This window comes from Cervus elaphus, chromosome 18 (genome assembly GCF_910594005.1).
Source record: "Cervus elaphus chromosome 18, mCerEla1.1, whole genome shotgun sequence".
NCBI classification, from domain to species: domain Eukaryota; kingdom Metazoa; phylum Chordata; class Mammalia; order Artiodactyla; family Cervidae; genus Cervus; species Cervus elaphus.
This window is the reverse complement of record NC_057832.1, coordinates 69,167,446-69,182,411: the sequence shown is the minus strand read 5'-3', so window position 1 is coordinate 69,182,411 and position 14,966 is coordinate 69,167,446. Positions and strand designations below refer to the sequence as shown.

General features: G+C 34.4%; 1 protein-coding gene across 3 annotated transcripts in view; it reads left to right on the top strand.

Moving 5' to 3' along the window:
* Positions 1-14,966, top strand: part of SEPTIN7 (septin 7) — a 92,395-nt gene that overhangs the window by 41,374 nt on the left and 36,055 nt on the right. For all 3 annotated transcript variants that reach the window (XM_043871639.1, XM_043871638.1, XM_043871640.1), the window contains one exon: positions 10,828-10,934. In XM_043871639.1, the coding sequence (XP_043727574.1) occupies positions 10,828-10,934 (107 nt within the window). The remainder of the gene's footprint in view (positions 1-10,827; positions 10,935-14,966) is intronic.

Genomic DNA, 14,966 nt, shown 5'->3' with positions numbered 1-14,966 from the left:
TATTTTGCCTGAGGGTATTTTATTTTGGTGTTGAATTAGATTATTGAATTAGGTATGAAATACTCCTTCATTGAAGGGAAGAATATTTTATCAACTGACCAGAATATTTTGCCTGAGGGTCAGTTTGTGGCTGTTTGGAAGTATCTGGTTGTAATAATTCATAGTTAAAATGTGGTACAAAATCTGCAAACTTGATACTTGTCTGTCCCTGGCTGAATAAAAAATATGGTATACCTGGCTTGCAAATTGCTGCTGTAGAGCAGAGGTGTGGGTCTAGATAGGTGAATAAAATGTGGGGACACACCTCTTCATAGGTTGGTAACATAAGTCGTTACACATGAAGAAATACTGCATATTATATTTACATTTACTGTGTAATGTTAGTGATCTTAAATGACAAACTGTAGACAAATAAAAGATCATTTTTTTAATTTGTAAAAAAAACCTCCTAGGTCCATTAGGAGAACCATAACGGTTTTCAAAAAATTTTTATTATTAAAACTTAAGAGTGACTTTTTGAGTGTCTACTTAGTAATGTCTGGGAGTGAAGGCCAGATATTTGGTTTGAAATTGCTGTGACTTTTTTCCAGGTGAAAGATATTTAATAATCAGCTGATCTTGACTTTTAGAGGAAATATGGAATCTCTGAATGTAACTTACTAGTTTTTTTGTTGTTGCCACAATTAACACTTGAACATTTTATATTTAACACGTACATTTTATTTAATTAAATCAGCCATTGTGCACGTTGCAGCTATGTGTTAGTGTTGTATTTTTTTCCATTAACTAATACATGCCTTCATCGATATATTCAGTCAGTGTTACCACCATGGGAACAAGATGCTGATTCTTACTAGTTTTTTTTGTTAGACCTTTTGTCAACTGTAGCTTGTTTTTTCTCTTTGATAAGACTTAAAATGAGAATAAAAGAGAATGGGTAGCAATATTATTATTCTGTCCCCTGCCCCATACCTTGAACATTATTGTTTAATTAGCTGTCTTTGTGTAGACTTGAGTACAAGGTCTGAATCTTTTCATCTACATAGTTGCAATGTGTGACACATAAAAGTCACCTTTTAAGTATTTTATACATTGTTTTTCAGACTGTAGGCCATATCTGACAGCTCTGTGTATAAATCATAGAAAACTAAAGTTAACCTTGCTGTAACATTCTTGACTTAGAGACTACAAGCTATTCCTTATAAACTGAGTCCTCATTTTTGTGATTTATGCTCAGAGCAGTTTTGACTCTTAAAACAGTTTTTGGTGAGATTTATACATTGATACAAACTGAGAATCTATATTTAACAGTTGATTTCTAAATATCTTCACCCTTTGTTGGGAAACCTTTATCCAGTAACTTTGCTTCATAAGCAATATTTATTATTTACTTGAGGGACTTTTTTGCATAAAAGAGGCATATTTGTATTCCTGTATTTTCTTGCCTAAAGGAGCTTATAATATACATAATGATATAAAATATACATAAAAAGATAACATTTTCAGGAAGTAAATATAAGTTAGTAGAGTCATACAGAAATTAAGAACAGATGTTTAAAGGTATAGGAGAGCTTATCCCTGGTTGGACATTATTACTGCCTTATTTGAGGAAGAGGTATTAGGGCAGATTTTTGAAGACTAGAATTGGGATAGACATTGAGTGGGCAGTCCAGTTGGAGAAACAATAGCCAACAAAAGTCGGCACCTACATAGCATTATGTGTCAGGCAGTATCTCAAGTACATAAAGTACTGACACTTTATTTCTGTAGCTCATACCGTCCTTAACGGTAATCTTATGATATAAGTATTATTGTTTTCTCCATTTTAAAGATGCAAAAACTGAGGATGGCGATATTAGTTACTTGTCCATGGTGACACTGCTATCAGATGCCAGAACCAAACCCAGTCTATCTCTGTCTGGTGTGTTCTTAAGCACTGTGCAGAGGCTCGTTTGGAAATACTGGATGTAGTGCATCCATTATGCTTTGAACTTGTATGATTTCAACTAGATATTCTGTTTTCCCTAAAAAATTAAAGAGACAAAGAAGGGCAGACAGAAAAAAGAATGAGAATTGTAGATAACTTAAATAATGCAAGCAGTTTTTTTCTGCCATTCTACTGGAATGAATTTCTGTCCTAGGGTCAGCATGAAGTGGGAGAGGTGAATTTTCTATTCCTCTAGTTATTTCAGCTTCCACATACTTTCATAGTGTGTGCATATCACCTTCCTCAGTTAGTCTAGGTGCCTTAATATAAACTAGTTACTACTTAAGTGCTCAAGAAAAATATATCTGTTTCAGTGCAGGAAGAAAACAAGTTGTCAGGTTATATGTAATTGTGCTTTATGGATGATATGGAGGAACAGAGGGCAGTTTAAGATTAATTGGCATTGTACATTGATTTTAGGATCCTGTCCTGAAGAGTTCACTTTGTAATAGTTGGAAATAAGGCTGGAAGGGTAGGCTAGCGTAGATTTTAAAGTCCTTGATTGCCTCCAGGATGAAGAGATTGGAATTCCTGATTTTGAATCTTCATTTGAAAATTTAGTTTAAAACCCAGCGTCAGCAATATTAAATAATGAAGATAGTTAGGTCTTTAATGTAGCAAAGCGTCAAACCTGTTTGGGCTCGGAACTTGACAGTCCTTTGTGTGCTGCTTAATTAGACTTGCCTATGCTCTGAGATGGAAATGGCAACCCACTCCAGTATTCTTGCCTGGAAAATCCCACGGATGAAGGAGCCTGGCATGTTGCAGTCCATGGGCTCGCAAACAGTCGGACATGACTGAGCGATTTCACTTAAAAAAAAGCATGCTCTGAGAATAAAATGTTAAATTCGTGATTTTACTAGAATCTTCAAAGGGGTAGAACTAAAGTAGAATGCTTTATCTGACCAGAAAATATTTTGAAAAGCAAGTGGCATTAAATCTGTTACTTTGGATTTTTTGAAGATAAAATTCAGCTTAATCATTTTTATAATACTAAGCTTTGCAAAATTTTTATAGCAGAGGTTTTTTTTTTTTTAATTGTCATAATTTAATTGACCTATATCCAATGTCTTTAGTAGCACTGGCCTTTTTTTTTTTTTTTTGGCAGAAGGAGCTTAGAACATGGTGGTTTAGCCATTTTGGGGATTCAGAGTTTATCATAATGTGTATTGTATGTATGATTTATTAGTAAAGTTTAGGAGGTATTTAATGAGTGACAGAATAAACAATGATTGTCATAGATAATTTCCCCCCAACTTATTGTCGGTGTTTATATTACTTTAGTTAGTTGAAGAAATTGAAAAGTAGTATTGGCCATTTTGTATCTAGGTTATTGGGCATTTAGTGGAATTATGCTTAATTCTGCCATTAAGATATGTTGAATACTTGAAATGGTTTAATACTTCAGAATTTCCTGCCCTGAGCTCTGTATTTTTATTTTGCTTTTAGTTATAAAAGTAATTTAACCAATGATGATTGCACAACGTTGTGAATACAGAAAACCCACTGAGTTATACACTTTAAAATAGTGCATTTTTGTTACATGAATTTTATTTCAAAGAAATAATTTAGCCAAAGCAGAGAAAGTTTAGGGGGGAAAAAAACTCACCTAGTATTTAGATTTTTGTATTCCTTCTAGGGGTTTCAGCTACATATTTTTAAAAGTGCTTTTGTAATAAAGTTAATGTGTTTCATTGTAGAAATTGGGAAAAGCAGAAAAGCAAAATGAAAATATTATCATAATCTGTCATCACGTGGTAACTCTTAAGCATAGAAACATACAGTGTTTTTGTTTGTATGTATCTGTAATGTCTGTGATTGTCTTATAAAATTTAGCAGTAAATTATGATCATCTTTTACTATTAGATATTTTTTGATAATCTTGCTATGGTTGAGTTGCAGATTTCATTGGCTTTTGTAGGTTGGGTATACTAAAATTTGCCTTGTTGTCCAGTATTAATATAGTTAGAGTCAACATGGTTGTAGTTATATCTGTCCTTGCAATTTTATTTACTTCTTTAGGATAAAGCTTTGTCAGTTTGAATTGGTGTTTTTTTTTGAAGGCTTCTGAGTTGTTTTAAGGGTTTTAATATTAATACCAAATTGACCTAAGATAGATTGTATACCATTTTGCACACTAACCAGGTGTTGATAGCATACTGCCATCAGTGGGTATTACAGTGTTTCTTTGCCAATTTAATAGCTAAAAATTGGTGTCTTATTTTCATTCTGTATAGTATTGTTGCTGGTTAACTTTTTAATTATTTATGTTTATCTTTTGTTTTATAAATCGTATATTCTAGTTTAATTTTAAAAGCTATATTCCTTTTTTTCCTTATATAGATGCTCTGAGGGTATTGTTGTGGTTGTGGTTGGGTATTGACTCTGTTTCTCAGAATTTTTCTTATGTCATGTTATATATTAACCTGATTTTCATATTGTCCATGTAGTCTTTTTTTCTTTTGGCTTGTGTCTTTGATACCTGCCTGCTTGATTCAGTCTTATTAGGGATTCCACTGTATATAAGTATATAGACTAAGGTTTACTTTTTTTATTTTGCAGTTTAGATCCATGTGAATTTTTTGATGTGGGATGTGAGACAGGAATTTGATGTTTATTTTACCTTATTTTTTAAATGGTTAATTAGTCTTCCTAAAACCATTTATTACAAACTTGAATTCTGAAGATATATGTGTTTGCTTAGTTCTCTTTCTCAACCTTTGGTTTAGTTCATTCTAGTTCTTCCTATATGAATGCTATATTACATTATTACAGTTATAAATTACAGTAATTATGTTGTTTCTTCTATGAGAAGATCACTGGATTTTATGCTTATTTATGGAGCTAGATATATAAGTAAACAATATGTAAAATAATTAGATTGTATTATTGTACAGGAAGGAAGTAAACATGGTGGGGTCTGTTTAGGGCCTCGTTAAGATGCACCTCTCAAAAAGGAGAGTTTTCCATAATAATACTTGAAACTTGTGAAAATTAAGAAATACTAAAAAAATGAAATGACTTACCAGCAAGAGATAATTATCATTAACATTTTGCTATGTTTATCCTCAGTGTTTTACTTTTGACAGCTGCATATTTCCAACTGTGGCTATATCAAATTTTAGACTCTCATTTGACTTTTGAATGATTTGTGTGTTTAATTTTATAATAATGCTGCAGTAAAAATTTTAGAGAATGGAAATTTTGGTCAACATTTTAACTGAGATGGTTAACGACTACATTGTATTCTAATTTGTGACTGAATATGTGATAGTTTTTATAGCTTATTTCTCCATTAATGGACTTTAAATTTGTTTTTACCCTTGTTACAAATGACAGGGCAATGGAGATCTTTAAACAGGTAGGACTTGTGTATATGTATTGGGAGCAGAGGGCAATATCACTGTTTATAGTCCCTGAAGTTGGATTTTTACAGCAAAGTGTTTGAATATTTTGTGGCTCTAGAAACATTAGCAAATTATTTTCTTAAAAGCTTGTGCTACTAAATATTTTTTTTAAGGGAAAATATATTTTTTCCTGAATTTTAGAAGATTTATGGTATGTTGAGGATATCCCATTCCATGTATGCTCTAACTGTTACAGATGCTTAATGGCAAAATGTAAAGATAGGTGAAAACACTGTAAGGGAATATAGTAGAGAAGAGCAAAAGTCCAAGTTAACTATACCACGAATCATTAAAGTGTTATTATCCACCTTACCTGCCTCCTGAGAAACCTGTATGTTGGTTAAGAAGCAACAGTTAGAACCGGACATGGAACAACCAACTGGTTCCAAATTGGGAAAGGAGTATGTCAAGGTTGTATATTGTCATCTTGCCCATTCGACTTACTTGCAAAGTACATCATAAGACGTGCCGGGCTGGATGAAGCTCAAGCTGGAATCAGAATTGCTGGGAGAAATATCAATAACCTGAGATATGCAGATGATATCATCCTAATGGCAGAAAGTGAAGAGGAGCTAAAGAGCCTCTTGATGAAGATGAAAGAGAGTGAAAAAGCTGCTTAAAACTCAACATTCAGAAAATTAAGATCATGACCTCTGGTCCTATCACATCACGGCAAATAGGGAAAAAAAGGAAAAAGTTACAGACTTATTTTCTTGAGCTCCAAATTCACTGCAGATGGTGACTGCAGCCATGAAATTAAAAGACACTTCTCCTTGGAAGAAAAGCTATGACAAACCTAGACAGCATGTATTAAAAAGCAGAAATAACACTTTGCCACCATAGGTCCGTCTAGTCAAAACTATGGTTTTTCCAGTAGTCATGTATGGATGTGAGAGTGGGACCATAAAAAATGCTGAGTGCCGAAGAATTGATGCTTTTGAACTGTGGTATTGGAGAAGACTTGAGGGTCTCCAGGACTGCAGGGAGATCCAACTAGTCTATCCTAAAGGAAATCAGTCCTGAATATTCATTGGAAGGACTGATGCTGAAGCTGAAACTCCAATACTTTGGCCACCTGATGCAAAGAACTGACTCGCTGGAAGAGACCCTGATGCTAGGAAAGATTAAGCGCAGAAGGAGAAAGGGGAGACAGTTGGATGGCATCATTGACTCAGTGGACACGCGTATGAGCAAATTCCAGAAGATAGTGAAGGACAGGGATGCCTTGCATGCTGCAGACCATGGGTGGCAAAGAGTTACTTAACAACTCAACAACAACAAAGATACTAAAGATTATGGAGCTGACTTTTTAAGGGGAAAATAAGGGGGGACTAGGGCTTTCCCAGTGGCTCAGCAGTGAAGAATCCACCTGCAATGCAGGAGACACAGGAGATGTGGGTTTGATTTCTGGGTCAGAAAGATCCCCTGGAGGAGGAAATAGCAACTCACTAGAGTATTCTTGCCTGGAGAATCCCATGGACAGAGGAGCCTGGTGGGCTACAGTTCATAGGGTTGAAAAGTGTCAGACACAACTGAGCATGAGGGGGCTCTAAATAGGTTCACTGGCAATAAATGCTGGAGAGGGTGTGGAGAAAAGGGAACCCTCTTACACTGTTTGTGGGAATGCAAACTAGTACAGCCGCTATGGAGAACAGTGTGGAGATTTCTTAAAAAACTGGAAATAGAACTGCCATATGAGTTAGCAATCCCACTCCTGGGCATACACACTGAGGAAACCAGATCTGAAAGAGACACGTGCACCCCAATGTTCATCGCAGCACTGTTTATAATAGCCAGGACATGGAAGCAACCTAGATGCCCATCAGCAGATGAATGGATAAGGAAGCTGTGGTACATATACACCATGGAATATTACTCAGCCGTTAAAAAGAATTCATTTGAATCAGTTCTAATGAGATGGATGAAACTGGAGCCCATTATACAGAGTGAAGTAAGCCAGAAAGATAAAGACCAATACAGTATACTAACGCATATATATGGAATTTAAAAAGATGGTACCGATAACCCTATATGCAAAACAGAAAAAGAGACAGATGTACAGAACAGACTTTTGGACTCTGTGGGAGAAGGCGAGGGTGGGATGTTTCGAGAGAACAGCATCGAAACATGTATACTATCTATGGTGAAACAGATCACCAGCCCAGCCTGGATGCATAAGACAAGTGCTCGGGGAAAAAAAAAAGACAAGTGCTCGGGCCTGGCGCACTGGGAAGACCCAGAGGAATCGGGTAGAGAGGGAGGTGGGAGGGGGGATCGGGATGGGGAATACATGTAAATCCATGGCTGATTCATGTCAATATATGACAAAAACAATATTGTGAAGTAGTTAGCCTCCAACTAATAAAAATAAATGAAAAAAAATTATTAAATAAAAAACAAAACAATATGAAAAAAAAAATGGGTTCACTGACTGAGCTTCCTGAAATACAGTTGAGGTTTTTATCATTTATTTTCTGGGGAGAGATTGTGTATTTGGATTTTCAGAGAGGTGGTTAATTCATATAAAAATTGAGAACCATAGGTACAAAGTATTTTGCATAATTGGAAGTGTGTGACACTGATTTATTGTGATTCTTGTGCTGAGATAGTGTTTTAATTAATTTTGTAACATTTGTAAAGACAAAAATTACAAGTACAGTACACAGTTACTTGCTCTCTGTAACATTTGCAATGCACAATGCTTCATTGCCCCTTAAATACTTGCGCATTTCTCTTCCTCAAGGATCTTCTACTGCATAGCCATTAATATACCATCAAAATCAGAAAATAGCAAATGTATGTTTGTGTACATACATATATATAGAAAGTGAAAGTGTTAGTCTCTCATTTGTGTCCAACTCTTTGCAACCTTAAGGGCCGTAGCCTGGCAAGCTCCTCTGTTCATGGAATTCTCCAGGCAGGTATACTGGAGTGGATAGCCATTCCTTTCTGCAAGGGATTTTCCCAACCCAGGGATTGAACTTGGTCTCCTGCATTGCAGTCAGATTCTTTACTGTCTGAGCCACCTGGCAAGCCCCACATATATATGGACACAAAAACATAAATACTTTTGTATCTATAGTGTATCTGCATCTATTATATTTGTTGAAAATCATCAAGTTTACACTGGTATTTCCAGTTTCAGTTCATTATCACAGCATATATTTACTTTTTAAAAAAATTGAATTATAGTTGCTGTACAATATTACATGTTATAGGTATACAATATAGTGATTCATAATTTTTTAACTGTCCTTACTTATTTGATCAGTTTTTCTGTATGAAACTAATCTTCTGTCCAGGCTTTTCTCTTCCTCCCTGTGGTGGAGTATTACTGTTCACCCCTCTCAAGTGCTGTGACACCCTGTGGCAAGCCATTCTTCATTCCTTCCTCATCGTTTTTGAGTTCAGGCCTTCTCCCAGACTCCTTTGGAAAGCTGTCTTTATATTGTAGACTCCTATTAGCTTGCCCTGGACCTGATGTCCTCAGCCTCAGATAATGATTTCTGGACTGAATTTTTAGGAGGAAAGTGGAAGAGAAAGAGCTGAAATAAGTTTGAAGGGTTTAAAAACTAATATTTAACTGTTATAGAGTTAACTGGCATATGAATAGGAGAAATTTTTTTATTCTTATGTAACACAGGTTAAAAAAAATGATAAAATTGTAGTTTGGGGCTGCCATAGGAAACAAGTGACTAAAAGGAGATAAAAGTGTGGAAAAAATTTAGTTTGGAAATGAAACTTACTTGCAGAGGTGTATAGCGTTTCAGTGGTTACATTTACATATATTTTGACAAACAGAGTTTGTAAAACCTTTGAATGGCCTCCAAATTTATTGATGGTTGAAACTAATAGATTAATATTTAGAAGGGAGAAAACTTTAGATTTTGGGGCTCTGTTCTTACACTGCCCAGAACTCTCAAGTAAGTGGATGATATGAAGATGTTTTCTTCATTAAGCCCAAATAATAACTTCCTTGACTCTTTACATGGCACACTAAATGTGTACTACTGAAACACTTATTAAATTAAATTGTAATTAGTAGTGTGTATTACCCTAGAAATGCCTTTGAGAGTTGAAGTAGTCATTTTCGTTTTTATATCATTAGCTTAGTCCATAACTCCTAGTACTTTACTGCTAATCAGTGTATGTCAGCTAAATTACTGATCATTCAATTAAAATCTGTTCTCAGGACTATGACAGAAATACTGTGGAAATCTTGTTTTATGTTATCACTGTAAATGTTACTACCTGTAACAAAATTAACAATTCATAGTCTTCTATCATAAAAATTTGAGTTAGTTAACAGTGAACCACCAGTCATGTTACACTTCTGATTCCTTGGTATCCTCTCTGATATTTTGACAAGATCTTACTTTTTATAATTCACATATTTTAAAACTAGCTGTTTCCCTCCAGATGAAAACTCTTCATTTTCCTTAGTGAATGCTAGCCACAGTTGAAAATTATAGAGGGAAAAGTTTAATCCTTCCCCCACCATATGAAAAGACTGATAGTAGTCATAAAAAACTTGTGATATCAGTTATACAGGATAAAGATGCCTATTAAACTAACTGAACTACTAACAACTGGTGCCATGTTAATTGATAATTATTATATGATTTTTAATTTATTTTGACTTTGTATTACATATAGTCTGAAGTTGTTGATGTTTTAGTAAAAATTAGCTGTACATTGGTATGGTCTGTTAGACTTGACATGAAGGGTTAGAGAAGTAGTATGTGAATCTTAGTGGAAATTGTCTTACCTCCCTCCTTTCTCACTTTAGATAGAAGCATTTTTATAAAAAGTTTATAGAAGTATGAAAAGTATGACTTTTTGGAATCTAGTTTATAGAGTATACTTAAATTGATTGGTATATGGGTAAATTAGAAATGGTTTTTTTTTGTGTTTTTTTTTTTAACATATATTGTGATTAATTTTTCTTCTTTTTTTGTCAGCAGACTTCTACTTTTTCGTACTTACCTGTACTTTCGTACTTTCTTGCCTTGATCATTCATTAATTGTCTGTAATAAGCATTTATACTTCTTTTATGCTTTATTGCACTGAAGTAGCAATATATAATCCAAGTAGGATGTTTCCTTCATGACTTTCATCTCTAGGAATGTATCACTGTTTAATTGTATCAGATACATTACTTTTTTTTTTTTTACATTACTTGTAAAAAAACACAGGTTGTAGAATTATGAAGCTAAAAATCCTTTCCAAATACGAGTCTGACTTGCTGGCTAAGAAAATTAGGGCTAAGAACTTATTCTAATAGGGAGTCTTTATAGCATATTTTGTAATGTCACTTCCTTGTCCTCCAAGAAGTAATTGGATGAAAGCAATTTTGATTAATAACACTGGTTGAATATTTAAGCTTGATAAGTTGACTGAGTTTAACAGATTTCCCCCTCTGTTTCTTTTAGGTGAGTCTGGACTGGGAAAGTCAACATTAATCAACTCATTATTCCTCACAGATTTGTATTCTCCAGAGTATCCAGGTCCTTCCCATAGAATAAAAAAGACTGTACAGGTATGTGTATTGTTAATTGATGATAAGATGGGGTAATATTAACAGATACAAAACACACTCTATAAATTATTTTTCATAGATACTTTGTTATACAGTCCATCTGGTTTGTTACAGACTGAACGAGGTTAAAGATCTCTGTTAATATGTTCTCTGTGTTATTGTTGTTTTAGTTTCTTAAGTCACGTCCAGCTCTGGAGACCCCATAGATGGTAGCCCGCCAGGCTCCTCTGTTCATAGGATTTCCCAGGCAGCAATACTAGAGCTGGTTGCCATTTCTTATGTCAAGGGATCTTCCTGACCTAGGGATCAAACCTGCGTCTCCTGCATTGGCAGGCGGATTCTTTATCATTGAGCCACCTGTACTTCCCCACAAAACATATTCTGTGACTTGTATTATATTTATATATAGGTAGATTTCAAATTTGACCTTAGCCAGTGTAAAGTGTTAGTAAACATGGTTGTTGAAAAAGAGAGAAATTGATTGATTGAGAAGTGCATGTAATTAGAGGGACTTTCTTGATTTAGAACCTTATGAATTTGTCTTAAGGATCCTCCTAGAGATTATACTGTGATACAATAAATGATAACGTTGAGTTATGCTGCATTATGGTAACTACTTGCCATAAGTAGCTATTTAAGTTTAAATAAGTTAAAAGTCATTGAAGCAAAAAATTCTGTTTCTCAGTTGCACTGGGTACATTTCAAGTAGTAGTATGTGGCAAGTAGCTGCCATTTGGAGCAGTGCAGATTATCTCCACCATTGCAGAAAATTCTGTTGGACAGGGTACAGAAAACATGACTTGTGTCAAAGCCATTAGTATTTGTTGTAGTGAGTGACATGATACCACATGATAGTTAAATGGCAGTAACAGTTTGTTAATACTTTAAGCTATGTGTGGTCTAATTTAGTACTTTTCAATCTTTAATGTGCATTTAGATCATCTGAGGAGCTGGTTAAACTTAGTTCCTGTTCTAGTAAGTCTGAAGTGAGGTGAGATTCAATGTTTCTAACCAAATCCAAGGTGATGCTAATGCTGCTAGCAAAATGTTAGACTCTCTAGTTCTAGTGATGTGTTGTCCAGGACAGTAGCTGGTAGCCACATGTTGCTGTTGAGGTCTTAAAATGTGAGATGTCTATGTTGAGATGCAAGTATAAAATATACCTCAGATTTTGAAGTCTTAGTTTGTTAAAAAAAAAAACAACATTATTTTATTAATAAATTTTTCTATTGATTACATTTTGTAATAATGATTAATTGGTTATATTGGGTTAAGTAAAATTCATTAATTTCATCTGTTGCTACTTTGTAAAGTGGCTACTGAAATTTTTAAAATTACTTATGTAGTTCACATTACATTTTTGTTAGGCAGCACTGCTCTAAACTATTGATTGAAAGATTTGTTGGTAGATTGATGCAGTAATACACAGCACATAAGCAGAAAAGGAGTGGAGTGAACAGTTCTAGCAGAAGCATGTCTTATTGAGGCAGTGATGCTGGAGCTGGATATTTTGTTTCTTCTTTTTAAAGTTTTCTGTTTTAGGAATTTTTAAAATACCCTTTATGGAGCTTGAGATTTCAAATTACCTGCAAAAAAACTGTGTTCTGAAAACTTGATACTATACTACATTGCTTATTTATTTTGTGATATATTGGATATTTCAACCTAATCAAGAAGAAAAACTTTAAACTTTCTTATTTAAATCCAGAATTAGTAACTAGTTGTATAGAAATGTTAAGGAAACCTCACAGTGTATATTCCTAAGTTCAGGAATATTTAGTGTAAAATGTGTTAAGTATTAATGGTCATATATCTACCAGTGGTGTTCTTGGCAGTTAGTGCTGGTGAGGAAACTTTCCGAGTCCTCTTTTTGTAGTTTTTAGCACGTGGCATAATGCAAGGTCGACATTAATAATAAAACAACACTTAATGAATCATTAACATCTTCCAGGTACTATTCCAAACACTTTAGATGCATTTATTTAATTCTTGCAGTAATTTTTTCAGGTAAATGGTGTTATTATCCCTATTTTACAGATGTGGAAATTGGGGCACAGAGATGATGATATGCCTAAGGATCGTGTAGTTAGCCTACCAGAACAAGGATACAAATCTAAGCACTATGGTTTAGTCTGTATTGTATAAAACTATGCTATCTCTCTGTAGAAACTTAATAAGTGTTAGTTTAGTAGATTAACGACTTCTTAATACATGGATTAGCTTTACTTTTTAATGATGTTTGGTCCAAAAAATTGTCATTTTTCTTTCATTTATGTTGCCTTTTCCTTGAAAAATCTTATGTATGGAGATAGATTTTCCAGTTAGGCAGGTTAGACAAACTGAATTGATCTGTGAGGTTATTTCTTCACAGTTAGGTAATATATGAGTTTAGTTTTAAAAAATGGAAAATTAGGTCATAAGGTAAAAAATGAAATTAAGTCTTAAGCTGATCTATCTGATGCTAGCTAGTAAGGAATACCTAGTGTTGTTTTTACTTTTAAATGGTACACATATGATGTTCATTATTGCTTATTATATTTGAATTTTCAAGCTGGACTCTGGAGGGTATTAACTGACCATTATGTACTAGATTTGAAATTGCAGTAAACTTCTTGGTGGATGATGGAAACCAATTAATCATAAAAGTTTCATACCTTACCATGTTTTATTGTATTTTATTTAAACAAAATAGGCAAGTGGACAGTGTTTTTAGCTCTTTCAATTCACCCAGTGCAGTGATTTTTGCTAGTGTCTCAACAGATGAAGTGTATTGACACTTGCAATCTAAGGAATTCAACACATGGAAATCTAGTTTAACATACTTTGCAACAAAGTATTTGCTCAAACAAGGAGAGTTTGCTTTACCCCCATCCCTCTTCCCCCTCCCCACCCCACCCCCACCCCTCAACCTAGTTCTTACACTTATCCTGCTTTGGCCAAACCAACCTCTTTGCTGTCCTTTGAGCAGGCTGATCTCTTCCACTCCAGGGGCCTTCCACTTTGTTTCTCTGCTTGCAGTGGTTTTCCTTGAGATATCTTCATGGCTTGCTTTCCTAATTTTCATCAGTTCTCTGCTTAAAAGTTACTTTCTTAATGAAGCCTTTCTTGACTACTCTCTCAACTCTGTAAGGGTAGGGACTCCTTTTTATTCACCCTTACAAGCTAAGTTCCTAGCACTGCGTCTGTTAAATGTTGGCATCCAATATTAGTTGACTGACTGAACAAACAATTTTTAAAAATTTGTTTGAGGATCTTTGAAGTTTTGTTTCTACTTTTTTTTTGGTCTGAAATTTTATAAAACACTATCGTAGATTAAGTGGAATGATTTCAAATTTGAGAATCTTTGAAATTTTAAATTTGATCTTTTTTGAAATTTTGTTGATTATTTTTGTCTTAAGCAGAATTATTTTGCATTTAATTTTTAAGTTGCTGTGTAGTTTGTATACTAAAAGGGCACAAATTTAAGCATAGAACTTGGTGAGTTTTATATATGTATTCATATATCTGGGTTTCCCTGGTGGCCAGTGGTAAAGACTCTGCCTGCCAAAGTAGGAGACATGGGTGTGATTCCTGCAGAAGGAAATGATGACCAACTCTAGTATTCTTACTTGGGAAATCCCGTGGACGGAGCCTGGTGGGCTACAGTCCATAGAGTTACAAAAAGTTGAACACGACTTAGTGACTAAACAGCAGCATTAATTCATATATCCAAGTAACCACTTCCCAGATTAAGATACAGTATTTTTCTAGGAACCTGGAAGGCTTCCTTGTGTCTCCTCTCACTCAATATTACACCCACCCCACTTATAAACACCTTTCTGACATCTCCATAGATTAATTTCTCTGTTCTTGAACTTCATTTAGATATATTCTTAAGTCTGGTTTCTTTCACTGAGGATTATGTGTGTGGTATTTATTCATGTTGTTTAGCTGTAGTTCTTTTCATTGTTTTATAATAATCTACTATATGACTATATCACAGCCTGTCCTCTTCATTGTAGATAAGCCTATGGGTTTTCAGTTTTTGACTGA